Source organism: Gouania willdenowi, chromosome 3 (genome assembly GCF_900634775.1).
Source record: "Gouania willdenowi chromosome 3, fGouWil2.1, whole genome shotgun sequence".
NCBI lineage: Eukaryota > Metazoa > Chordata > Actinopteri > Blenniiformes > Gobiesocidae > Gouania > Gouania willdenowi.
The window spans coordinates 31,878,330-31,903,962 of NC_041046.1; the positions used below are offsets into that span (position 1 = coordinate 31,878,330).

At 38.2% G+C, this 25,633-nt stretch overlaps 1 protein-coding gene across 3 annotated transcripts in view; it reads left to right on the forward strand.

Moving 5' to 3' along the window:
- Positions 1-25,633, forward strand: part of LOC114480686 (ephrin type-A receptor 6-like) — an 84,497-nt gene that overhangs the window by 12,837 nt on the left and 46,027 nt on the right. For 2 of the 3 annotated variants that reach the window (XM_028475072.1, XM_028475079.1), the window contains exons 2-6: positions 6,375-6,439; positions 21,836-21,964; positions 22,495-22,644; positions 22,734-22,895; positions 24,283-24,511. In XM_028475072.1, the coding sequence (XP_028330873.1) occupies positions 6,375-6,439; positions 21,836-21,964; positions 22,495-22,644; positions 22,734-22,895; positions 24,283-24,511 (735 nt within the window). Of the gene's footprint in view, positions 1-6,374; positions 6,440-21,835; positions 21,965-22,494; positions 22,659-22,733; positions 22,896-24,282; positions 24,512-25,633 lie in introns of those variants that run through there. The other variant, XM_028475085.1, reaches the window with a different exon arrangement.

Here is a 25,633-nt window from a genome sequence, read left to right on the forward strand (position 1 = left end):
ATTCACGTAATAATACAGATATTCTTTCGGTGCTAAAGGGGTAATGAATCATTTATGAATATGTTTATGAGTAGAAGGCGGCCAGAAAGAAAGTATTAGCAGATTTCGCTCGCCGCCAACACTTCTGGGTAGCGCCCTCTGCTGGTTAAAAAAGTACTGCGATTCAATTTTCACAGCATCGATGTGAATCGTTATACCTATGAATCGATTTTTAACTGCTTTACGATTAATCCTTACATCCCTAGGAGTTAATCGTCTATGCTGTGTGCTTGAGCTGGGTCATACTTGGAAGTGCGTGCGTGAGCACTTTTAGAATATGATTTGTTACTCAAAAGTCAAAACCCACCTCAGTGAGGTCTTGTTTGAATGTGATTCCTATTTTTTGCACTAACTGTAGCTGCTAAATCTGGTGTGTCACCACCAAGGTAAATACTAAGAAGTGGCAATGCTAAAAGCTACAGGGTCATTCAACTAGATTAAATTATATGATTTACGCTCTTCAAACTAGAGAGTCAAGACCACACAAATGTACAGTACATTACTAATCTAAACACCTGCTTCCATCCCTAGTGCAAATGTAAGAGTTATGTTTCACAGTTATACGTGTGTCAAACCTATTTCACAAAATGTGACAAAACATCTTTTGGTCTGGGGAGAAAAGCCAACCGTCGATTATCACGCTTCTAGACACAATACCCAGACGAGAGTAATATGATTTGGTCTGCTGATAAATGGTGGTTTCTCTCTGTCAGACAGTGTGTGTGTGTGTGTGTGTGCATTAGTGTGTATGTGTGTGTTTAAAGTGAGAAAATCCCCGTATCAAATTTCATGACTGTGTTCGCGTCCCGTGATTTCCTGGCTGCAAAGATAGTTGCAGAATTAGATTATTCTTTTGACTACATTACAGTTCATATCCAGTTTGCTTGTGTATGTGCACGTAAGAGCGTGTGTGTGTGTGTGTGTGTGTGTGTGTGTGTGTGTGTGTGTGTGTGTGTGTGTGTGTGTGTGTGTGTGTGTGTGTGTGTGTGTGTGTGTGTGTGTGTGTGTGTGTGTGTGTGTATTGAGGAAATGCCAGACAGTGGAGTGGTTTAGTAGAAAACTTTGTTGCTGTCAGACACGCTGCAGAACATTGCCTGTGATTATGAAAGATTGGTCTAATTTCACCCGAAAATCAATATCTTTCTTATCTTTCTGCCTCTCTTGGTTTGTCTACAGTCCCCCTCTTCACATTTTTCTGTGTTCTCATTTTGAACGCTGGCAAGGCCTCCTCATTATAATTCAGCCCCATATTAGCAGCAGGGTTTCAAGGCTAAATGAAGACTCTGTAAATACTAAAGCCGTTCTTTTTTCAAACATATCTTTACTGGTTATCTCCCTTGCTCCTTAAAACAGTCGTAATCTCAATGAATTAATCCAGATTTGGCAAAGTTATCTCTGTGCTAGAGTGACAGGCTCTCTAAAGACGTGACACTTTGGTCTACAATGTCAACCACTGAAGAGAGGCATTCTTTGTTGATAGAGATTGTAATTAACTGTCTCTGTAAAGACAAAGGAAATTACGCATTCGTTGGATGAAATTGGCTCAGGGGCCTCTGCAAATAACCAGATAATGGCTCTCTTCATGCCTCAGCCGTGACTCGAGTGCAAAGGGCTACAAATTGTCATATCAGTCGGTGCTCACAAAAGTCAGTGAATAATGTTCGTGAATACTTCCTAATATCGTTCCACTGGAAAGCTTCCAACTTAAATTATTATTTCATGCTTTTAAAGTAGCGTGTTTGTTTTTTTGGCAATATTGTGTTACAAAAACAACAAGGAACGAGAACTGCAAGCATTTATAAAAGGGGGCCAACTAGGGATGTAACGATTCACTCAACTCCTGATACGATTCGATTCACGATACTGGGTTTCACGATATGATTCTCTCACGATTTATTTTACAAAATGGGACTGTAGACAAATGATGACTGAAAAATATTCCTTTATTTTTTTGAGAAAAAAACAGAAAATACTGTATTATTTTTCTTTTATTTTTCATTGTCAAAAGAATCCCTTGATAAACTATTCAAAACAATGCAATTTAACTAAAAATAAAACTTGAATGAAATAAATGAAGGAATAATACAAATGACGAAGAAGCCTATTAATTTAAATTCTGGTTCTATAGTAAACAATGCAAAACTGCTTAATAGTTCTTTTTCTTTTTAAAAGTGCAACTGAAAATGTATTTTGTGCCTTAACAATTGCACTTAAAAAAACAGTCATTGCACTGATTTACATCAGATATTTGTTTGGACCAGAAGAGGGCGCTGGTAACCCAGTGGTTGGTTGGCATGCAGAAGTTCTTGGAGTGAAGAAGAGATGCTATGCGCTAGCAGACAGAGCTAATAGAAAAGCCTGACTCTTACAGATATTCACGTAATATTACAGATATTCTTTCGGTGCTAAAGGGGTAAGGAATCATTTATTAACATGTTTAAGAGTAAAAGGCGGCCAGAAAGAAAGTAGTAGCAGATTCCGCCCGCCGCGTACACTGCTGGACAAAAGAAGGGATAAATATATAGCGCCCTCTGCTGTTTAAAAAAAAGTACTGCGATTCAATTTTCAAAGTATCAATGTCAACCTTGATACCTATGAATCGATTTTTAACTGCCTTACGATTAATTGTTACATTCCTCCTGTGCATCTCGGCCCCCAAGTTTTGCGGAGCTCATGGAAGTACGTCACGAAGCATGATGGACTTTTGGCGAGCGTGTCATTTGCAGTGTTGCAATAGTAATGGCCGTGGCCCAGTTCAGGTGATTCAGTGCTATTCAGGAGTGGGCGTGCCCTATGTCAGAAGATGCGATTTTAAGAAAAAAGTGCATCTAAAGTTCATGAAAATGTGATTGAAAATGTGAAAGTTACAGGCCAAAATACATTTGCACCCATTATAGCACCACCTAGTGGCACACTTTTTGGTATGGGTGGTCTGTATGCTCTTCTATATATACCCTGTAAATTTCACAGCCCTCAACATTAGACTTCAGCTGAAATAAATATTTGTTGTTTATAGTGTAATAGGCCATGCCAACTTTGACCAATTGTGATTAACTCATTGGCTGCCAGCCATTTTCACATCTTACACCCCCCTCACTGACAGCCATTTTACAACATTTTGACTGATATTTTAAGACCCACAGAACATTTTTTACAATGACTATGTGAAATCTAAAATCAGATTCTGAAAGAATAGACTCTAGTATATATAATCAGCAGTTGAATATAAGTAGGCTTCACAGAAAACGCCAGTTTTTGACCCGGAGGCTGAGAAATTAGGCTTTTTGTGAAAAAACAACTGTCCACGGGAGCCCCCCAAAAGCACGTCCTACTCCATCAGACTCCGCCTCCAGTCTCGTGAAAAAACAACTGTCAAGCAAATCATTGTCTTTGAGGCTAATGTTTTTAGCTTTAGTGACATCTCAAACATCTGAACATTGGTTTCCTTCTATCAAACAACAAATTAACACTGAGACCGGGCTTTTGATTCAAAGTGTTTGTTGTCATTTGCACAGTAAAGAAACATGTTTTGTTGCACAATGAAATGCGGCGTCATGAAATGCTCCGAGTCTCACTCCTTGTTCACCAGTTGTTGATCGACTTCTAATATGATCGACACACTCCTAATAGTCCGCCTAGATCCACACATGCTCTGCTCCGAGTGTGCACTGCTTTAAACCACCGTCTTAGACTCTTTTTTCCATTTTCTTCCTCATAAACTCTTCACCTCCTTCTGTGCTGTTGATAACCATCGGCTAATCTCTCAACCCAAAGTGCGGTGCTGCCATCTGCAGGACAGGAGTTGGTCACTCCACCACAGTAGAAGTCTGCTATATTATGGGAGACCTCCGCCGCAGTGTTTCCTAACAACCCCTGTGAAAAAACACAATTGACATACATATTCGTCACTGGCAGTGAACGTTCGGATTTGAAATGACATGTACGTCAATGGCAGTGAGTGAGTTAACTTTGAGATATAGCCTCAGGAGCGACCCAGGGTCATACCCACCAAATTCGGTAAAAATCAGTCTTGCCATTTAGGAGGTGTACATTTCCCTTATTTGCAGTGCACCCTAATGGCCAACATTATTCAAATTTGGCTCATACCCCGACAGTCACATGCCAACCAAGGATCTCAGATTTGGTGTTGTTAGTGTTTATTTTGACCGAGATATGCAACAGTTCCCGTTTTTATAGCTAGGAGGAGTCAGAAAAAGTAGGTTTTCCAGTTTTTTGCGATTTTGTGACAAGTCAATTATAGGCGCAAATGGGCGTGGCTCAGCCCATGTGATTCAGTGCTGGATATGAGGTTTTTGAATGTGTGACATACGGTGTGGGAGTTATAGGCCAAGGAACATTTTTTACGAGTGTACAGAACCCGGAAGTGAGTAGCGTAGCAACAGAGACGCTACAAACACAGTACGGAGGACAGCACAGCTGCGGTGCAGGAGGTGGATTCTCCAGGGTGGACAGCAAACAACTATATGGTGAAAGGAGCTTCACTTGGTGCTAGCATAAGCACAATATACAGGACCTGGAGGAGTTTATCGTTATGTATCTGCGACGTAAGAGGAACCGATAAGTGGAATTGACAGGCAAGCAAACAAATGATTCCTAGGAATTTGATTACAGGGAACCGGTTCTCAGAAAGAACCGGTTTTTCGATTCCCATCCCTACTTATCATTAATAGTGCCGCTTTTACGGTTTAAATAATCAAATTACGGAGTTACTAAAGAATGAGTTCACTCAGAATGTATAGGCTTATTCAAGAAGTTAATCGCTTTAATTTTGCCCCGGTAAGTTGAGGAAGCCTAACGCTGCAGCCGTCTCACTGTAGCAGGAGGGAGGGGCTGCTGCTTCCGTTCTTCAGACAGTGAAGGATGGAGGAGTTGTCGCTTGAAGTTGCTTGATAAGTTCAACTTTTGGAACTTTGAGCAACTAGGTCGTGCAGGACCTCTTGAAGTTGCGTCATTTAAATTGATTGTGAACGCACCTTTAGTGTGTTTGCAACTCCAGAGACACCCCCTCCAAAATGGAGCGCTCTGGAAGAGCTGGATTATCCAGGGTATTAAACCTCCCCTGTTGCTTGATTCGTGTTATGTTTTGACCAAACCCCAACACACATATGTAATTTAGACCACAGGGTGAAAAATTGGTATAATATGTCTTCTTTAAACTGAAAGATGCATATAGTTTCACACCTACAGTTACAGACTGGATAATGTCACATCAAAACAGGTGGAGTTCCGAGGATAAGCCAAAGATGCACAACAAGAAAATAGAAAAACTATTTTTTTTTCAGTATCAGTAATCAGCAAATTGTAGGCTACATATTTTTTTTATTAGACATTAAAGGATTTTTATGAGGCTCTGGGGCGGTCCTAGTGTAAGGTGTTTGATTTTAAGACAAAACCCAATTCCTTAGTGTATAAAAACCAAACCCATAACCTCAACCCTAACTGTAATAAAATGTTTGTTATAGAATATGAGTCAATATTCTATATTTATGCACTAAACTAGGATTTTATCATTTTTTCTAATAAAGAGTTGGGATTTTGTCAGTTGGGATTTTTTTTGTCTCTAAAATGTGGACCTTTATTGTTCATCTCCCTCAGCACATCCAAAAGTGCTCGAAACTAATTTTAATTGTTAAATTCCTGTATTAGTCATTGATGATGACGTGCCACATCACAAGTCATCACCCATGTCATCTCAAAAAACCCAAGGTTCATGGATTGCACAACCTTTCAGGTGTTTTATGTAACATCATGTGTATTTCAATGTCGTTATTGTTGTAGAATTTACAGAAAATTACAAGTCTAACATTTTATTTGGTTAACTTGAACCTTAAAATGAAGCCTGCCACTTGGTGTATGCATGATTTTCCTTTTTAATTGTGTTTTTATGGAAGGTATGGGTTATAGGTAACCAACATTTCCACAGCCCTTTGTCTTGTCTTATTCATATAAGATGAAAACTTCTGACCTCTGAGGAGGAGACTACTATTTTCCAGATTTTACCTCGACGGAGGTCGGTTCTCTGTTAGTGTTGTTCTATACTTCTCTAAAAGCTGTTATTTCATAGGTGGGTGAATCTGATAAGGCCTTTACAGCTCTTCCCGCTCCCTATTGACAGCTTGATAACTATTGTCTGCACTCTTCCTGTTTGTCACCCCCATTTCTCATCTTTCTAAATACATTGTTGAAACTCTCTGGTACTCTCTGCCTTCCCCTCTCTGCTCTTTGCTGTCATTCTTGGTGCTTAGACTTGACTTTTACTCTCCCAACTTTCCTCCTTACTTTCTGTGTTTTTTTTGTTTCTCTCCTCTCTCTAGTGGTTCTGTTGGATACCACGGCAGTGTTAGGAGAGCTTGACTGGAAGACGTATCCTGTCAATGGGGTAAGTTACATAAATGTTTTATACAGTGTGAAAATTCATTAGACAGGCAATTTCTTTTTTCATGGCGCAGTGCTAAAACTGTCTGAATCTTTTACTAAAAAATTGAGCTCTTGAGCTTGAATCATAAAAAAAAAAATCTCTTGACCTTCATGGTGACGCAGACAGCCGACACTTTCTCTTTCCCTTATTAAATAATCATGGAGACTTTTAAGCGGCAATATTTGTTCTGGCAACATCCAAACCACTGAGACAAAAATATGGAATATATATGACTACTTCCCCATGGGGATCAGTGTATGTTTTGGTCATTGGATATTCTGTTAAAAAAAAGATTAGTTGTTATTTGAGTTTCAGTATAAAATTCAAAAATGTATTAAAATTCATATGCGCTCTTACTTTGAAAACGGCAACTTCCGGCTGCCCCATGTGAAAACGCCGGCGCTTTGTTTCTGTTCACTAACGTTTCATTTTCTGTTTTTTTTTAAACCAAAAATGAAAATCAACTAATTTTTTAATTTTTAAATGAAAATCAAATAATTACTGTTTTTATTTTTATATCCTTTAATCCTTTTTTCCTTTAACATCCATGGTAGATTTAGATAAGTGTGTTTGATTTGAAGTTTAATTTAAAAAAAAAGTGTTATTCTTGCTACAGATTTTATTTGATCATTTATCATTATTTCAAAATATGAATCAGCTAAATATGAAAGCCATAAAATATCCTCTGGACAACATAAAAACAGCAACAGACCACTGTACATTTTTCAAAACTTTAGATGATAGAAAATACCTGACCAAATGTCTAAATGTCTACAAAACATTATTTTTGTACTGTGATAAAAAAAAGTTGTAAATTCTGTATCACAACAACATAATTCTAGTCATTCAATCCCTGAGCTGAAAAATACAATAACAGACATATTTGAATGTCCACATTTATAGATTGATCTTCCCCAAGTTTCCTATTTTGGTGTTTAAACTTTAACTGCTTTAGACTTCAAATTGTATAATTCAGTATAAACCATGCTACTTATCATTAGTCTAATGTTTCTAGTGTTATCAGAACAATGCCTGTATATCTTGAGCAAAAAACTAATCCTAATGTATTTGGCACAAAAAAAAAAAATGTATACATGTTTCTTTATTACCCAAATAAAGCAATCCTAAATATAGCTTAAATGTATAGTTAACCATTCATCTCAATAAAAGTTCAATATGTTACCTTCTTAAATAAAAAAGAGCTAAAAATATAAAAGAAATACAACAAAAAACAAGCAAACAAAAACCTAAAGATCTCATCATGTTGTCAAGACTCAATACCCTCTAATTTTCTCTGACTTGCTTCTTCATAGAACAACAGTGTGCAGCAAAAACAAAGACAAACGCTGAATGAACATGCTTATAAAATGCCAAGAGGCCAAACTAATTTAATTGCATATTGTAATTTTAACAGAGCTTTGTCTGTTGGGGAAAGTGCGGTGGATTTCCTTCTTGCAAATATTTCATCCGGGACTGAGCTACCATCAGCAACAACAATCATTTTTTTCATGACGTGTGCGTACGTGTGTGTGTTATAAATGGGAGGGCTCTTGAGCTTTCAGGCTAATATTAAAAGTGTAATAAATCCCTTGGAGCAAAAGCAATAAATAGCAACAAGTAAGGTGAGATTTTCAGGGCCAAATTCCATTAATGATGAAGCTCCCATTACCTCGTGTACAAACCAAGCAGCTTGTTTGCTACAGGGACCAACAATGTCATTAATTAGTTCAACTAAAAACACAGCATAAACCAACCATCCTGGATTCACATGAAATCAATATTTCATTTAAAACTACAGAGGTTTAATGATATTTTTCTATCACACCTCTTTTTCCCTGTTTGTGTTGGTCTGACAGAGACAAATTGGCTCTTTTTAATCAAATATGTTCACCTCTTGAGTACGCTCACCGTTGATGTTGTTAATAATAAGTGTTAATGATATATCATCCTGGGTGTTCAGTGCTTAGTTATGACCGAGGTTTTTGAACTGTCAAGTTTGTCTCTGCTTCTAGATTTGTGGCGCTTCATTGTGTGTGCGGTCCTTTCTCTCTCCACCCTACATTTGCACATATGGCTTTGCCTTTTTATTTCTGTGTATTTTTGTCGGCTGTTTTTCAGTGTGAGTATTTCTTTGATCAGTCTGTTTGTTCTTTCTTTGTTTGGACTTTTAATAAAGCCTGAATCGCCCCCTAAAGCTTAATCTGCCTGACTTCCCTGTCTGGCGTCGGCACCTTGGGGTCTACCTCACACCCACTCCACCTTACACTAACTGTATTTGTGTGTCTCTGAGAGTTTTCTGAGAGCTCAAATATCTCACCTGATATTAGATTTTTACAGTAGGACTAGTTCACCTGAAAGGCTGGAGGCATCTGTATTACTGTTTTTAGTTGAATAGCATTTAGCTTTAAGCAAGTGGATAATCATTCCATATTGCCGTCACACTCCTAATTGGCACTTCACTCGGGTTAAGGTTTAGTGTTCCCTGCTCAAGGAGACTTGGATTTATGAACTTTTGGAACCAGGACTTAAATAGCCATGTTTTTAATAGAAAGCAAACTCACTTCTTAGCCACTTTTTAAAATTTCAATGTTAAAACATTCATCGATGAGCCATGTAGATGATTATCACAAATCATAAAAGTGATGTCACTCTCATTAGATTCAGGTGAGTTCGAGTCGTGAGACACACAACATCTGTAGCACAGCCATGGTTTCCTCTCACCCACAAACATAATCAGGCCTTTGTAGCCCATTGTTCCACACTGGCTAAACTGCCTTTACAATTTAGAGAGCAATTAGCACTCCCTGCAATGATGAAAAATGGTCTTATTTCTCTTGTAGTTGTTATTGAGCAGAAATTATATAGAAGTAATATTTCATAAGTGATGCCTAAGCAAGCAACAATTAAACCCCTCCTGGGTCACTTAAGCATCTGCGAGTTGTTATGGTGATCTTGGACCAGCAATAAATCGTCTGCATCACTTTGCTCTATTTTTGCGGTTCTCCAGGTTCTTCCATTACCTTGATAGCCTTACAGGAGCAAAAGTTTGTAACTGTGTTCAAGCTACATAAATCTAAGGCACATATTTTCTAATTACAGTAACAAACATTAAACTAACAAGGAACAAAAATATTCCAAGTATATGATATTTTGCCCCTCGATTAAAAAGGCATTGTGTGTTAAGGGCAATGCAAAACTTAATGTGGAATTATAGAAAAAAGCTTATTTGTTGCACGTTATCAAATGAGAAAATGAATTCCCAAGGTGGTTGCGTTCTTAAATTGGTGAGGGGTAAGGACTATATCTGGGCATGGTGGTCGTTCACTGGTACAAGTAGAAAAAAAAGCAATTCCACCTTAGACCTGCAAAAAATTGTTTAGGATAGAATCTATTTTGAAAGCTCACGGTGGGATCTGCTTGGTTGCCAGCCTCCAAGGTCACAAACACAGGAAATATCCTCAATCACAAAAAACTGAACAATGTGTTACATATTGTGTTTATCTGCTCCTTAATAAATAATAATCAAATCAACCTTAAAGAATTGAGAGAGAGAAGTTCTGCAAGTTTTTATCAGGTACTCCAGCTTCCTATAGTCCAAAAACATGTATAATGATGCATCAATTTTATATAATGCTTTCTCATAGACTCTCAAAGTTGCTTTACAGAATTAAGGGATTATTCTTTCACTCCACACTTAGTGGTGGTAACTACGATTGTAGCCACATCTGTAATTGGTTAGTTGGCCTTTTAACAGCTGGACTGAACGAATTACAAAACTTTTTGTTATCAGTTATCATTAGAAACCATCAGAACTCACTTTAATCCATTAAACTTGGTTATTATAGGTAATGTGCAATAGATGTATACAGTAATATAGCCTCTAAGAACATTACAGCATTATTTGTTGCTTTCTTTGTTTCAACAGTGGCTTTTTGCACCCACATAAACATACTTTACTGGATTTATAAATTAAGTTATTGTGTAAATTACACCAGATGTTGCATAACTAAGAAGGATTTGGCAGACAAGAAAGGTGTTTAATTTTCAGCAAGGTAAACCAATTGATTTGTTTAAAAAAATTATAATAAAAGGCTGCTTTTATTCAGAGACAACAGGAGACAGGGATGGTGAGAGCCCTCTGGTTTGATCATTTTTGCCAGTGCTGTGAGCAACAAATAGTACATTTGTTTCCTGCTTTTGGCATGTGCAGCCTCTGATGTCAAAATATGCTTCTTAATAGGAATATTTTCACTAATTCAGATGATGGTAAACCCTGTCACTTGACGTTTAATTGCATTAAAAGGCGTCTTTAATATCAGTAAGTGGAGTAAGCGTTTTGTGCAGTGTTGGCACAAAAGGAAGATGTAGGTACAGATGGCTTAGTGTTCCCTAAGGAAAACACAATTGTAATTTCTATGTCATGAATCAGCAAACTTCAACACCAAAAGAGCTATTTTAGCCTCATCTAACAAACAATAGGAGAGTGAGAGCTGTGAGGGACAGAGATTGGTCTCAGAGCCGTAGGCGAGCGGCAAATGAGCCTCACGAGGCTTGGGAGCCACAGGATGGTGATACCTGGTGTATGTGATCGCAAACTTTGGAAAGGGGACAAAGATCCATGAACATGAATTTAATATTTTACTAAAAGCAATGTTGATAAAGTACCCCCCTCCTCCCAACCTCCATCAAAATACAATCAGTATGTAGATACTAGGGATATAACGATTCACTCAACTCCCGATACGATTCGATTCATGATACTGGGTTCACGATACGATTCTCTCACGATTTATTTTACAAAATGGGACTGTAGACAAATGATGACTGAAAAATATTCCTTTATTTTTTGGGGGGAAAAAACTAGAAAAATACTGTACTGTTTTCCTTTTATTTTTCATTGTCAAAAGAATCCCTTGATAAACTATTCAAGACAATGCAATTTAACTAAAAATAAATCTTGATTTAAATAAATAAATGAATAATAAAAATAAAGAAGAAGCCTAATAATTTAAATTCTGGTTCTATAGTAAACAATGCAAAACTGCATAATAGTTCTTTTTCTTTTTAAAAGTGCAACTGAAAATGTATTTTGTGCCTTAACAATTGGACTTCAAAAAAAAAAAAAAAAGTCATTGCATTGTATTTATGTCAGATATTTGTTTGGACCAGCAGAGGGCGGTTGGCATGCAGATATTCTTGCAGTGAAGAAGAGATGCTATGCGCTAGCAGACAGAGCTAATAGAAAAACGCGACTTTTACAGATATTCACATAATATTACAGATATTCTTTCAGTGCTAAAGGGGTGAGGAATCATTTATGAACATCTTTAAGAATAGAAGGCAGCCAGAAAGAAAGTAGTAGCAGATTCCGCTTGCAGGATAGCGCCCTCTGCTGTTTAAAAAAAGTACTGTGATTCAATTTTCGGTGTATCGATGTGAACTGTGATACCTATGAATCGATTTTTAACTGCCTTACGATTCATCGTTACATCCCTAGTAGACAATAAAGTCATTATTTCTGTGTTTCAGACATTGGTATGATGATTTGGACTCAAAACATGCTTTATGGGGGCAGGTCCAACTGTAGTGAAACTGTATTATCTGAATTGTTGAAATTGTCTTTTATAGTTGAGTCCATGTGCTGAGCTAAGTGTATGTCTTATATCACAGACGTTGGCCTCAAACACATTTAAAGTACCTGACAGAAAAGCTTTTAATGCAATATTATATTGATTAAATTATTGATTTATCTGCATGTTGTACTCAAACCTAGATATTGTCTGCTACGCTACGCTGTGTTGACGAAGAGTAGTCAGAGCAATTTGTAGTTGGAAACCTGACTGCTTGAGAGAGCGTTGGTTGCACCTCATCTTTCAAACATGGGATTTGTATTCGTTTTCTCCGCTCTGAACTGTGCAACATCCCAAGGGTGCATTTTAGAACAGTGAGGCAAAACAAAATGACAAATCACCATTTCCTCTTGTTTGTATGCATAATGTAGCTCCAATTACTTTGTGCTGATCTTATGCAAACCAGAAACTTGACTCTTTCAGAAATGCTCACTTACAAGCTTTTTTTATACAAGGTATTGGAATGAAACTCTTTATTGTATTAGATTAAAAAAAAAAAAAAAAAAAACACTCAGCTTCTTCTACTTCAACTGTTTGTCCTACTGAGGAAAATGTGTCCTTTCTGTAAGCTACAGAAATTCCACTTTTTCACAAGCAGAAAGTCTTGAAAATGACAAGCTGGATTGGATGTCGTGAAGCACTGCAGAGGCCCTGCAGTTATATGCAACAATAGTCAGGATCTCTGAACACGTTTGAATTTTACATTTTTCATCCCCTCCTCACAGCATTGGGACTGCAGTGTCAGACATTCAGCCAAACCCTCTGGTCCAGCCAGAAATGTCTTTACTCCAACTGGATAACTGGATTTTGATGTAACTTTAAGCATTAAACAATGTTTTACACCAGAATAGTAAGTATATGGACTTGATCAGTATTGTTGGATGTTATATTTCACCATATTAAAAGAAAATAAAACATCCTTTGTTAAATTGACAAATAATAGTGTGGAGGCATATTCCTTGGTGCAATGCTAATCAATCCCCCCCCCACTCCAGAAATGCATATTTGCTACAGACCTTACCTTAGCATGAGAGACAATAATCCTTCTATTACTTTCTACAGTATATTCGAATGACCGCAACAGATGACGTTTCAATTATATTCTGACATCAGTCCAACATAAGGCGTGAGGACTAAAGCCGGCCCTTTAGAGCCTCCAACGTGTCCTAGAGCAGAACGGAAAAATGACAGAGAAATCATGAATTATTCTGTAAGGGGTCTATTCTCCCGTCTGGACTTAACGCCTTTTTGCACACCTGCAGTTACGCGCTTCTCTCCTACGTGTATTCTCTGCGCGTAAAGGCTGGCATACACTGTGTGATTTTTGGCCCATTTTGAGCTGATTTTTAACTCGTGCGTCTACTTTTGGGATCATGCGAGTCTCTGCTAGGTCGTGTGTCGTGCATCGTGTAGTCTATATGGGGTCACGAGAAGCGATTAACACCTCACAACCAGCTCCCGATCAGCAATCGTATGGTCGTAAGGAAATCAAACATGTTTGAAATCCAGCTCCGCGTGAGGGTATCTCACAGTTTAAGCAGTGCCACAGACCGCTGTAAAATTGATGGAGTGTACTGCCCACGTCTGTCCAGCCAGTTCCTGGTCCATCACATCGCCTTCTTTTCTTTTTTAAAGCTGTTTTGCTGAGATTTGCAAGCGTCTCTACACTTTCGGGTTCTTTCTCTTTGTCTGTTTTAATGGCAACGCTTCAGATTTCTTCTTCTTCTAATTTGTACGTTGCATTTCAGGAAACAAGACCCTGATGTGCCGTGTATGAACGTACAGTGTGAGCAGTCAGATTGTGTCAGAGTGTCGGTCCGTATAGTGTGAGAACATGATTCGTGAGCTGCATACATTCGGGCTCTGCACGTGAGTCGCAGTTTGAGCTGGAGCTGAGTACAACGATTGAAAAAATCACAGTGTATCCCAGAGCAAATAGTACCGCATAGTCTAGAATGGGGGCAGTGATGTCATTTTTTTGGGCTGTTGAGAAATTACAGAACATGGAGTTTTCCCAACGCTGGTAAATGTCATTGAAATCTGTGAAAATGATAAACTTCACTTTTAATTTGAAACGCCTTCTCTTTCCCCCCACCTAAAATCTGTGACCCAATTATGATCAAACTGCTTCATATTTGGCCCCTGAACTAAAATAAGTTTGACACCCCTGCTCTAACAAGTTTAAGCTATTTATGAGGTTGTTATGGAGCCCTGAGAGTTGGTTTCATTAACAATTTATGTCATGCCAAACTAAAAATCGCCCAAAATCAGATCAGGAAGTGCAGTGGTGGGAACACTATAGGCTATAGGCACAAATTCTTAGACTATCAAGTCAGCAAGACTATATCTGTTTGAAAACTAAATACGGTACTTAAAAACTAACTGCTTGCCCTTCACTTTATACCATTAGCATAATCAACATAAATGATTTCTTTTAATAAAATATAAGGTTAACAAAACAGGTTAAAATGCATTAGTTTTAAGTTTTATCAGTTGAGGTTTTGTTAAAACTATGAATAGATTTGCAAATATATATAAAGGAGTCATTTGCCTTCAAGTTATTTTTTATCACAAAGTTAAGAGGTTTATGCAAAGTCCACTTGGCTTTATGCAGACTGAATTATTGGGAGGGCAGTTACAATATTTATAATAAAGGAGTGACTTGATTGGCGATTGGGCACATGAGACCTGACTCAGGTCACTTAATAAAATATGAATACAGTTCCTGCAAACCCTCATCAGGATTAAGGTGGAGTTATATAATATCTATTTGAAGACTTTGATTGACTTTGCTGTGCTGGCCCTTTAAGTGTTTGCATGTCACATATTATGCTGTGTTTCAGGATAGATTTTCTTCCCCTCGACACCTCATTTTGCAGATATCATAAATATGGAATTACATAACGCAGAGGCCCAATGTGGATGTGAGTGAAATCAATTACCAGCCACAGAGTGTTTTCTGTGTAGTTGCTTTTGATTTCCTAGGACCTTTGTGCTCCAGCCTTTGACTTGGAAATTATGGTGTGCAGTCACAGGGGAAGGCTTCCGCTGAAGTCTTAGTGATGATCGGTAAAGAGAGTTCTCCTGAAAGGATGAATATCGCTTATTTGAATGCTCTCATGTGGATAAAAGCATTTGGATGGATTTATTGGAGGTTTCTTGGAGGAAAATCCTCAAAGAAATTACAGTATGATTTAGTTAAGGCATCAGGAATTCTGCAGATGTACACCTGCTTTCTCTTACTTTCAAGTACTCAAATTCAGATGATGTGCTGAGCAGCCTCCGAAAAAAAAACAGGTGAGCTTCATGACTCATTGTAGCCTATGGTCAAGAGTTAAAGTTTGCATAAAGGTCAATAAATAGCTCATAAGATATGAGTTAAAGATAGTTTTTGCAAGATTTGTGAACTGATCTGTTTCGCTGCTGAGGCTGCTCTCTTTGGTGGCAGAATGCCTTTCACCATCACACGTTTAATTGAGCGTGTGGATGCTTCCTGTCAGATTGTCAAAGTCAAAAGAATGTGACATAAATTCCATGTCCTGGTTGATCCTCTGTATAGTTACAGTGTGTAAAACTACTCATGGAATATGAGTTTATACATAGCAAAATGTGTTTGTTTTTGTTTTAAAAGACTTATAAACACTATTAACAAACATGTTTTCAGTTCTTGGTGTTGGAAACATTTTATTTTGAAAGGGACTTTTATGATCTTGGGATGATTTCTCTTTGATTTTTATGTGTAAATTCAATTTGTTTAGTGGTGCTTGGTGTTTAATGGTGTTTGTTTAACAATTTTGGTTTTCTTATTGATGTGAGTTCAAGCAACAGTGGGTCTGTTTTGCAGTTGAGAAGATTGTGTTTCTCTGTTTTTCTCCCATTATCTGGGTATCTTTGTTTACAAGTTTAAGTCCCTTCTTGGGTTATTGCACCTCCTGTCTTGTTATCAGGAGGTGCTATCAAAATCCAACAAATCCACATGAACATGCATTACCTACAGTAGGGAAAAAAACTCCCTTTTAACAGGAGGAAATCTCCAGCAGAACTGGGTTCAGAGGTGCCATTATACCCAATAAAAAGTAATTTTAATCAAAACATGACAAATTAGAGTTGCATTCTTTTATTTTCAATTATATCATTACTAACAAAATGAAAAACCAAAATTACTTAAAAATTAGAAATGTAAAAACAAAAACATTTTAGAAAAAATTAAACTGGAAACTTGGTCTTTTTTCCACCCATTTCTGAGGCTTCCTTGTTGAAGGCATATATTGTGTTCGAAATGGCACACTTCTTACTATACACTACAGACTACTATATAATGGTATACTAATACCAACCATTTGCAAATGTCTGTCTTTTTACGTATGGAACAAATTGCCTTTAAAATCATATCATATTTTTTTACTCATTTTCATGCATATATCATGTATTTGTATGTATTTGTTGGTGTAATGAAAATGTGTCTTGATGTACCTTTTATATGTAATGTTTCTGTATATTTCTTAACTGTCCTAAATGTTTTCTGTTCTTATATGTACTAGAATCTTGATTTTTTTTTTTCTTTCTATGGACCCCAGGAAGATTAGCAACCACCACGGTGGAAGTTAATAGGGATCCAATGAAGAAATATACAAATAAACAAATACTATATACTGTAAGTATGATTAAAATTAGGATGATGACCGATGATGACCGTTCCCACTGAAGTATACTTCAAAGTTTCCCAAGACGCTTTTTGAACCTACAACAACAAATGCTTTAGATGCAGTTAGGTTAAATAACTCAGTTGATTTGCCACCTTTGAAAGTGCTGAAATCATTCTAAGTGCGTAAGTGAACAATTAGAATATCAACATGTGGTCATTTGATTTATAAAACTCATGGAAACACATTTCATGCCGACATTTCGGAGATTTTCGGAGACCTGCCATTGTGCTACTGTAAAAAAAATCTGGTTAACTTCAAAACAAGAGTCCTATTTACAAAAGCGTTAAAAAACTAATGGAAGACAAGAACAGATTGGTTTTTTTTTTACATTCTGCTCGCAATGCATCATGGAAACGGTTGAGTATGACTAGTGTGCCCACCGTGCACACTTAAAAAATGTCCCGATATAGTAAGGCAGGGGAGACAATTGAGTGTCTCTCTTTTATAACTGCTTGAAAACAATGATGAAACACACACAGCAATGTTGTTTCTTTAGAAATCAGGTACAATACATGCACATTAAAGATGTCTGCAGAGCAACTGAATGTACTGCACAGACTTCATTACATTTATTCTTCAGCTAATAATCAATCAATCAATCAATCAATCTTTATTTGTATAGCGCCAAATCATAACCAATGGTATCTCAAGGCACTTTACAGTAGAGCAGTCTTAAGGACGGACTCTTCATTTTATGGATACACACATATGCATATATACGTATATACACATACATATGTATCCCACACCCAACATGAATTCATCATGGCGGCAAGGAAAACCTTCTGTTAAGCAGCAGGAACCTTGTGTGGATCCCATTCCTATGATGAACAGCCATCCACGTTATGCTGTGTTGGGTGTGTGCAGAGGAAAGGGTGGAGACAGAGCCGCTGAGTCTCTGTAACTCCACACTGAGGATCCCACGGACCTGCAAGACAAAAGCCAGAAGGAGTACAGGAGCAAACACACAAGGGAGTAAGCAGACATAGAGGGAGTGTTTGAAAGAGGAATGGGACCCTCTCCGGTCCCTCTCTAACCTAAATGACCTCTCTCTTAACGCCCTCTCCAACCTCTCTCCAACCGAGCATGCCAGACCCCCCCCCCCGGCAGTCTATGCCTATTGCATCTTAATTATGAGCTATGAGCTGGTTCCTAACTAAAAGCTTTATCAAAGAGGAATGTTTTGAGCCTAACCTTAAAGGTAGAGAGGGTGTCTGCCCCCCGAACCGTGGTTGGTAGATGGTTCCAGAGAAGTGGGGCCTGATAACTGAAAGCTCTTCCTCCTATACTACTTTTAGAGATGAATGGAACAACGAGTAGTCCAGCATTTTGAGAGCGTAGTGTTCTGGGGGGATTGTATGGCACTACAAGCTCCTTGAGATAGACTGGTGCCTGTCCATTTAGGGCTTTATAAGTGAGAAGAAGAATCTTGAATTCTATTCTATATTTTATGGGAAGCCAATGCAGAGAGGCTAATACAGGAGAAATGTGATCTCTTCTCCTAGTTTTAGTCAGTACACGTGCTGCAGCATTTTGAACCAGCTGAAGTGTCTTAAGCGACTTGCTCGGGCAGCCTGCTAAAAGAGAATTACAATAATCCAGTCTAGAGGTAACAAAAGCATGGACTAGTTTTTCGGCGTCGCCCTGAGACAGGATAGATCTGATTTTAGCAATGTTACGGAGATGAAAGAAGGCAGTTCTTGAAGTTTGTTTTATGTGAGAGTTGAAGGATAAGTCCTGATCAAATAGAACCCCAAGGTTTCTAACAGTTGTGCTTTGTGCCAGAGTAATGCCATCTAGGGCAGTTAGGCTAGCATAGGTTTCTCTAAGGTGTCGCGGGCCCAGTACAATGACCTCAGTCTTGTCTGAGTTGAGAAGAAGAAAATTTTGGTCCATCCAGGCCCTAATGTCCTTTAGACAGGCCTCAAGTTTAGATAGCTGATTTGTCTCACCTGACTTCATTGATACATACAGTTGGGTATCATCAGCATAGCAGTGGAAGTTAACAGAGTATTTTCTCATAACATTACCAAGGGGGATCATATAGATACAGAAGAGGATTGGACCTAGCACAGAGCCCTGAGGAACCCCGTAGCTTACTTTAGTGTACACAGAAGACTTATTATTCACGTGTACAAACTGGTACCTATCAGATATGTAGGACTTAAACCAGTTTAGGGCAGTCCCTGTGATTCCAAGTAATTTCTCTAATCTCTCTAGTAGAATATAGTGATCTATAGTGTCAAAAGCTGCACTAAGATCTAATAAACCAGCACTGAGAGTCGTCCTTCATCTGAAGCCCAGAGTAGATCATTAGTTACTTTAACTAAAGCAGTCTCTGTGCTGTGTTGAGCTCTAAAGCCTGACTGGAAGTCCTCGAACAGGCTGTTGTTTTGAAGAAATTCACAGAGCTGAGCTGCCACAACTTTCTCAAGAATCTTTGAAATAAAAGGAAGATTAGATATAGGCCTGTAGTTTGCTAAAGTGCTGGAATCAAGAGTAGGTTTTTTGAGAAGGGGTTTGATTACAGCTACTTTAAAGGACTGTGGCACGTAGCCTATTGATAGGGATATATTTATTGTCTCCAACAAAGATGGGCAGACTAGGGGAACAACTTCTTTAAACAGCTTAGTTGGGATCGGATCTGAAAGGCAGGTCGATGGTTTGGAGGATGAAATAATAGAGTTAAGTTCCTGAAGTCCTATATGTGTGAAACAGTTTAGGTTAGGCCTATTTACATTTAATGGTACAGCAGGCCCAGGTGAAGGCAGGGAGTGGCTAATTTTATCTCTAATCTTGTGAATTTTATCGTTAAAAAATGTCATAAAGTCCTCACAGCTGAGGGCTAGAGGAATCATGGGCTCAATAGAGCTCTGACTTTGTGTTAGCCTGGCTACAGTGCTGAAAAGGTACCTCGGATTATTTTTATTTTCTTCAATTAGTGAGGAGTAGTATGTAGATCGACTATGTCGTAAGGCTGTCATGTATTTACTATGGCTTTCTTGCCAAAGTATTCGTGACTCCTCTGTTTTATTGGAGCGCCACATTCTCTCTAATTTACGGGTTGTCTGTTTGAGTGTGTGAGTTTTAGAGCTAAACCACGGAGCTTTCCTCTGACGTTTAATAGTTTTTTCCCTCAATGGGGCAATTGAGTCCAAGGTGGATTTTAGTAGACTAGCAGAGCTATCGACAAGCAGATCCAGTTGAGAGGGGTTATAATTAATATCATAGTTATTTATTGGATGGTGCACTGAGTTTAAGGCAGCAGGAATGGCCTCTTTAAATTTAGCCACAGCACTGTTGGATAGATTTCTACTTGTAACTATTTTATTGCACAGTGCGAGATCCTCTAGGATAATGTTAAAAGATATTAAAAAGTGATCTGATAGCAGAGGATTTTCAGGGTAGACTTTTAGTTCATTAATATCAAGGCCATATGTTAGAACAAGATCAAGAGTATGATTTAAACGATGAGTAGCTTCATTAATAGTTTGAAAAAAGCCAACTGAGTCTATTAGGGACATAAAGGCTGAGCTCAGGCTATCACTATCTTTGTCCACATGGATATTAAAATCTCCTACTATCAGTATTTTATCAGAACTGAGGACTAAGTTTGATATAAACTCAGAGAATTCTGATAGAAATTCAGAATAAGGGCCTGGAGGACGGTAAATTATCGCAAATAAGACTGGCTGGCAGGTTTTTGATTCAGTATGAGATAAATTTAGAACCAGGCTTTCAAAGGAAGTGTAACTGGCCTTTGGTTTAGGATAGATTAGGAGAGAGGAATGATAAATAGCTGCTACACCACCTCCACGGCCTATGTCTCGTGGCATATGAGTATTTAAATGACTGGGAGGAGTGGCTTCATTTAAACTAACATATTCATCTTGATACAGCCATGTTTCAGTTAAACAGAATAAACCAAAGTTATTTTCTGAGATAAGGTCATTTACTAGTAGAGATTTGGATCTCAGTGATCTAATATTTAATAGAGCACATCTAATGGTTTTATGTTTTGGTGTTTCTAGATTTGAGATTTTAATTTTTTTCAGATTTTTATAATTGATAGCTCTTTTATTTGATTTTATGTTAAAATCATTGTGAAATATGGGTCGGGGGACTGACACCGTCTCCATAAAATAATATTCATCACCATCACAACAGTTGTCATGGCGATGAACACAGCTATCCTGATAGCAATGGGAGGGAAACTGTCCTAAGGCAAGCGCAGAGGGGCGTGGAGGACTCCCCCTCTGTAACATGGTCTCATTCATGAGATGTCATAACAGTGACTGTGCCATGTTTTCTGATAGTAGAGATGCTCCCTCCAAAGTAGGATGGATTCCATCTCTTCCTATCAGGTTCGGTTTTCCCCAGAAGGATCTCCAATTATCAATGAAGCCCACCTCGTTTTCTGGACACCACCTCGATAGCCAGCGGTTAAATGATGACATGCGGCTATACATGTCATCACTGGTCAGATTTGGTAAGGGACCAGAGAAAATTACGGAGTCCGACATTGTTTTAGCATAAGCACAAACTGATTCAATGTTCACTTTGGTTGCTTCCGACTGGCGACGTCGGGAGTCATTAGTGCCGACATGGAGGACTATCCTATCAAACTTACGGTTACTCTTTGCCAGCAACTTTAGATTTGATTCTATGTCGCCCGCTCTGGCCCCTGGGATGCACCTCACAATGCCCGCTGACTTCGCTAGCTTCACGTTTCTCACTATGGAGTCGCCAATTATCAGAGTTTGTTCCCCGGTGAGTGTGTTGTCCTCACAGAGGGGGGAGAATAAGATCAAACGTGATTCAAAAAGTGTATTGATCATTTATAACAAAAAATGTCTAAACACATATTAAACGTTCCTATATTGCTTTTGTTTTGAATGGTTATGTTTGCTGAAATGCTAGTGATCGTAATTTTTCTAGGAGGAATTTTGCACTAAACTCCATCACAGGCCAGATAACTAGCCTAAATAATTGCTTTTCTGTTTAACTCTGTGTTTTTACAGTGGGATGCAATAACTGAAATGGATGAGCAAAACAGACCTATCCACACCTTCCAGGTTTGCCATGTAATGGAGCCAAACCAGAACAACTGGCTGCGGTCCGGCTGGATCCAGCGACAGGCTGCGCAGAGGGTCTGGATCACAAAACTTTCCTTGATTCTTTCATGGTTTAGAAAGTTTTATTTGATACTTTGAATTAGCATAAACGTCTTGAGGCAGAGTCTGCTGTTGAAAGAGTCAAAGTCCACTGGGAGATGTCATACATTTACATAATCTGTCAAGAGAGAAAATAGCAGGCAGATAAACCTTAAAGCAACAAAAGTCACGACTTCAATCTCGAGGGGCTGAATTCCATTAGAGTGGCTCTTGTGATCCAGGATTACCTTGTTGCGTATTGACTTAAGTGCTTCTTAATATATGTAATACGCAGATGTATCACAAAACACTGAAAACCATTAGTCGGCATCACCAAGTTTAAAATAGTCTAAACAACAGTTAGTTCACTTTTTAATAAAGTTAACCTTAATATTCCTTCTGAATTGGTGCTATGACACATGAATGCATCCAACAAAAAATATGTTTTTTCTCTTTTTCTTTGGATAATTCATAATGTATCAAATTACCTGAGTACATGTAATTAATGTCATCTTGTTTTGCTACAGGTTTACGTGGAGATGCGTTTCACTTTGAGAGACTGTAACTCCATTCCGTGGGTGTCCGGCACCTGCAAAGAAACCTTCAACCTGTTTTACCTGCAGACCAATGAGCCGCTCCCTGCAGCTACACGCTTTCGTCCCAGTGACTATTCCAAGGTTGGTTAATGGATGTGAGTTCCCAGAAAGAGTTCTATGTTAAGCCACACGTAGTAGAAATAATTAAAAGCCTTGTTTTGGGTCTCTAGGTGGACACCATAGCTGCTGATGAGAGCTTCACACAGACTGATCTCGGAGATCGGGTTCTCCGTCTTAATACAGAGGTCAGGGAGGTGGGCCCAGTGACACAGAATGGCTTCTACTTGGCCTTTCAGGATGTGGGAGCTTGTATTGCTCTGGTATCTGTCAAGGTTGGTGACTGTGGTATCACTTAACGTTTTATACATAAGGCTGACTTTAAGCTGTCATTATTTATCATTAGCATGAATAGGTTGTCATTAAGTGTTGTTTGCTAAATGATGACACCTTTGGAGCTATATTGCCATTTTTTGGGTTGGGTGAGGTTAGGTATGGTTAAGGGTTAGTGTTAGGTAGGATTAACAGTATTATGCTATTTTTAACCCATCTACATTTGTTCTAAGAACCCCAACTACATAGTATTTGAGGTTTATTTTCCCAAACTCACCTGTTTTCTGGAGTTTTAGCCATCTGAAAAGTCACTTTCTGAGCGCTCCTAAAAACAGGCATTCATTCATTCATATGCATGAGTGGGCGTAAACACACACTACTTCAGCATTGCTTCAGCGTGTGTGTTTATTACAACAGCAGCAGCAGTAAATCATCAAAAATCTTAGTTCTCCTCCTTACTCGTCTGACCACCGGAATAGTCCATTTAAGACGATAGTTCATTGTTTTGTCCGACCGCTGCGTCGTGTTGGGTCACAAACACATCAGATCATCACATAAAAGTGATACAAGGCGGTATAATGGCTACTAAAAATGGAACTGATTGTAACCACTCGCTCTGCACAGCAGGGAAGTAAACTCTCAACTATCAGCTGGGTAAGCTGTTTCAAACACTCACATGAGTGTTTCTCCTCTTCACCTTTTTTGGGCTGCAGAAATAGTCCATTTAAGACGATAGTTCATTGTTTTGTCCAACCGCTACTTTGCATTGGGTCACAAACAGTTCTGGTAATGTCAGATCCTCACATAAAGGCGATACAAGGTGGTATGACGGCTGCTAAAAGTGAAACTGTTGTGAGCGCTCTTGCTTTATCTATATACTGGATTATCTATATATTGAACATAAATATATTAACTGTAATATCAACCTGCCTTCGCTATGTTTGTTTTACCTGTGAGGTAGTTTGAGTTGCTCACATTCCTATGTAGGGTAGGAGGAGTGAGGATTGTCAGGTGGAGGAGTTTCCCCTTATTAGTCATAAGGGGGCAAAAATCTGACTCTCCTGTTTGGAGCTGACTTTTCACAAAATGTGGAATCGCAAGGGAGAGAAGAAACAGAACATACTGCACCTTTAAGTTTAGGATTAGGTGTTAGGGTAATGAAGGGTGAAGGTAAAGAACGACACTTAATGACAGCCTTCATGACACCTTATTCATGCTATTGACAGGTGTCATGTCATAATAATGACAACGTAATGTTAGCCTTATGTATAAAACTTCAAGTTTAGTGTTACCCTGACTTTTTTTTACTCTGAATGACAGTAACCGAATCCCTAAACATGTCTGTTTTATTCCTTAAAGGATTTAAACAGACTTTGTTAATCCCTACAGGTCTTCTACAAACGTTGTCCATCAACTTTAAGGAACCTGGCATCATTTCCTGACACTGTTCCCCACATGGACTCGTCCTCTTTGGTAGAGGTGAGAGGGGCATGTGTGGAGAATGCAGAAGAGAGAGACACACCAAAGTTATACTGTGGTGCTGATGGAGACTGGCTGGTACCGCTGGGCCACTGTATTTGTAGCATTGGACATGAGGAGATGGATGGCTTCTGTGGGGGTGAGAAGTTTTCCTTGTGTTTTTCCGTTTATGCACATTGTGGAACTACATCTATTTTCCTCCTCCTTTTTCCATGGCTTTCTCAGCTATTCCTTTTTTTTTTTATCATTTTAATCTTCTAATTAACTCATCTACCTTTTCTTGTTTTTCTCCTAATCTGATTGGTGAGATTTTGAAGAAAGTTGTATTGCTCAGGTTTATGAGATTTAGGTCATTACACAAAGAACATTGCTGGTATTATGTTTTCAAGCAGGAATTAATTTGTTGTAATCATCCAATTTTGGGGGATTTGTGGTGTTCATTAGTAGTATTCTAATGACTGGTATAATTCAAAAGGCATAATATGCCAATTTAACATTTACATAAAAACAACCACAACCTCAAATTTTTAATATGATTGTTCTGTGAACTGCTTATTGGGATGATTTTCCCTTCTAAAAGCTGTGGCACTGTGAACGTAGTGTGTGAGTGAGTGTTGGTGGTGGTCGGAGGGGCCGATGGCGCACTATGTCAGCCTCGCTTCCGTCAGTCTGCCCCAGGGCAGCTGTGGCTCGAATAGTAGCTTACCACCACTAAGTGTGGAGTGATAGATAAATGCCTTACATCTATAAAGCGTTTTGAGTGTCTATGATAAAGCGCTATATAAAATCCTATGCATTATTATTATTATGAATATTATTATTATAATTATTATTAATATTACCTAAACAGGGCTTATTCTCAGCTTTATTGAATCACGGCGACAAACCAGGTGCAACTTGGCTTAGCTTTGTTAAATCATCTTCTAGCTACTATTTAATTAAAAAAAAAAATATATATATATATATATATATATATATTTATTTGTTTATTTTTTTCTATCAGTAATCATAGTTGGATCCAGGGTTGGGGTCAATTACATTTTTCAGTTACAATTATGTTTTCAATTACCCATGTTCAATTACAATTCAATTATGTTTACAGTGACCAACATTTTTTCCAATTACAATTTAATTACAATAATTTTTATCCTTAGAAAGTCAATTACAGTTACGTTCTTTTCAATTGCTAAAGTTTAATTACAATTAATCACAATTACTGAGCTTGAAATAAATAACCAAATAAAGTTAACCTTCCTCTTGC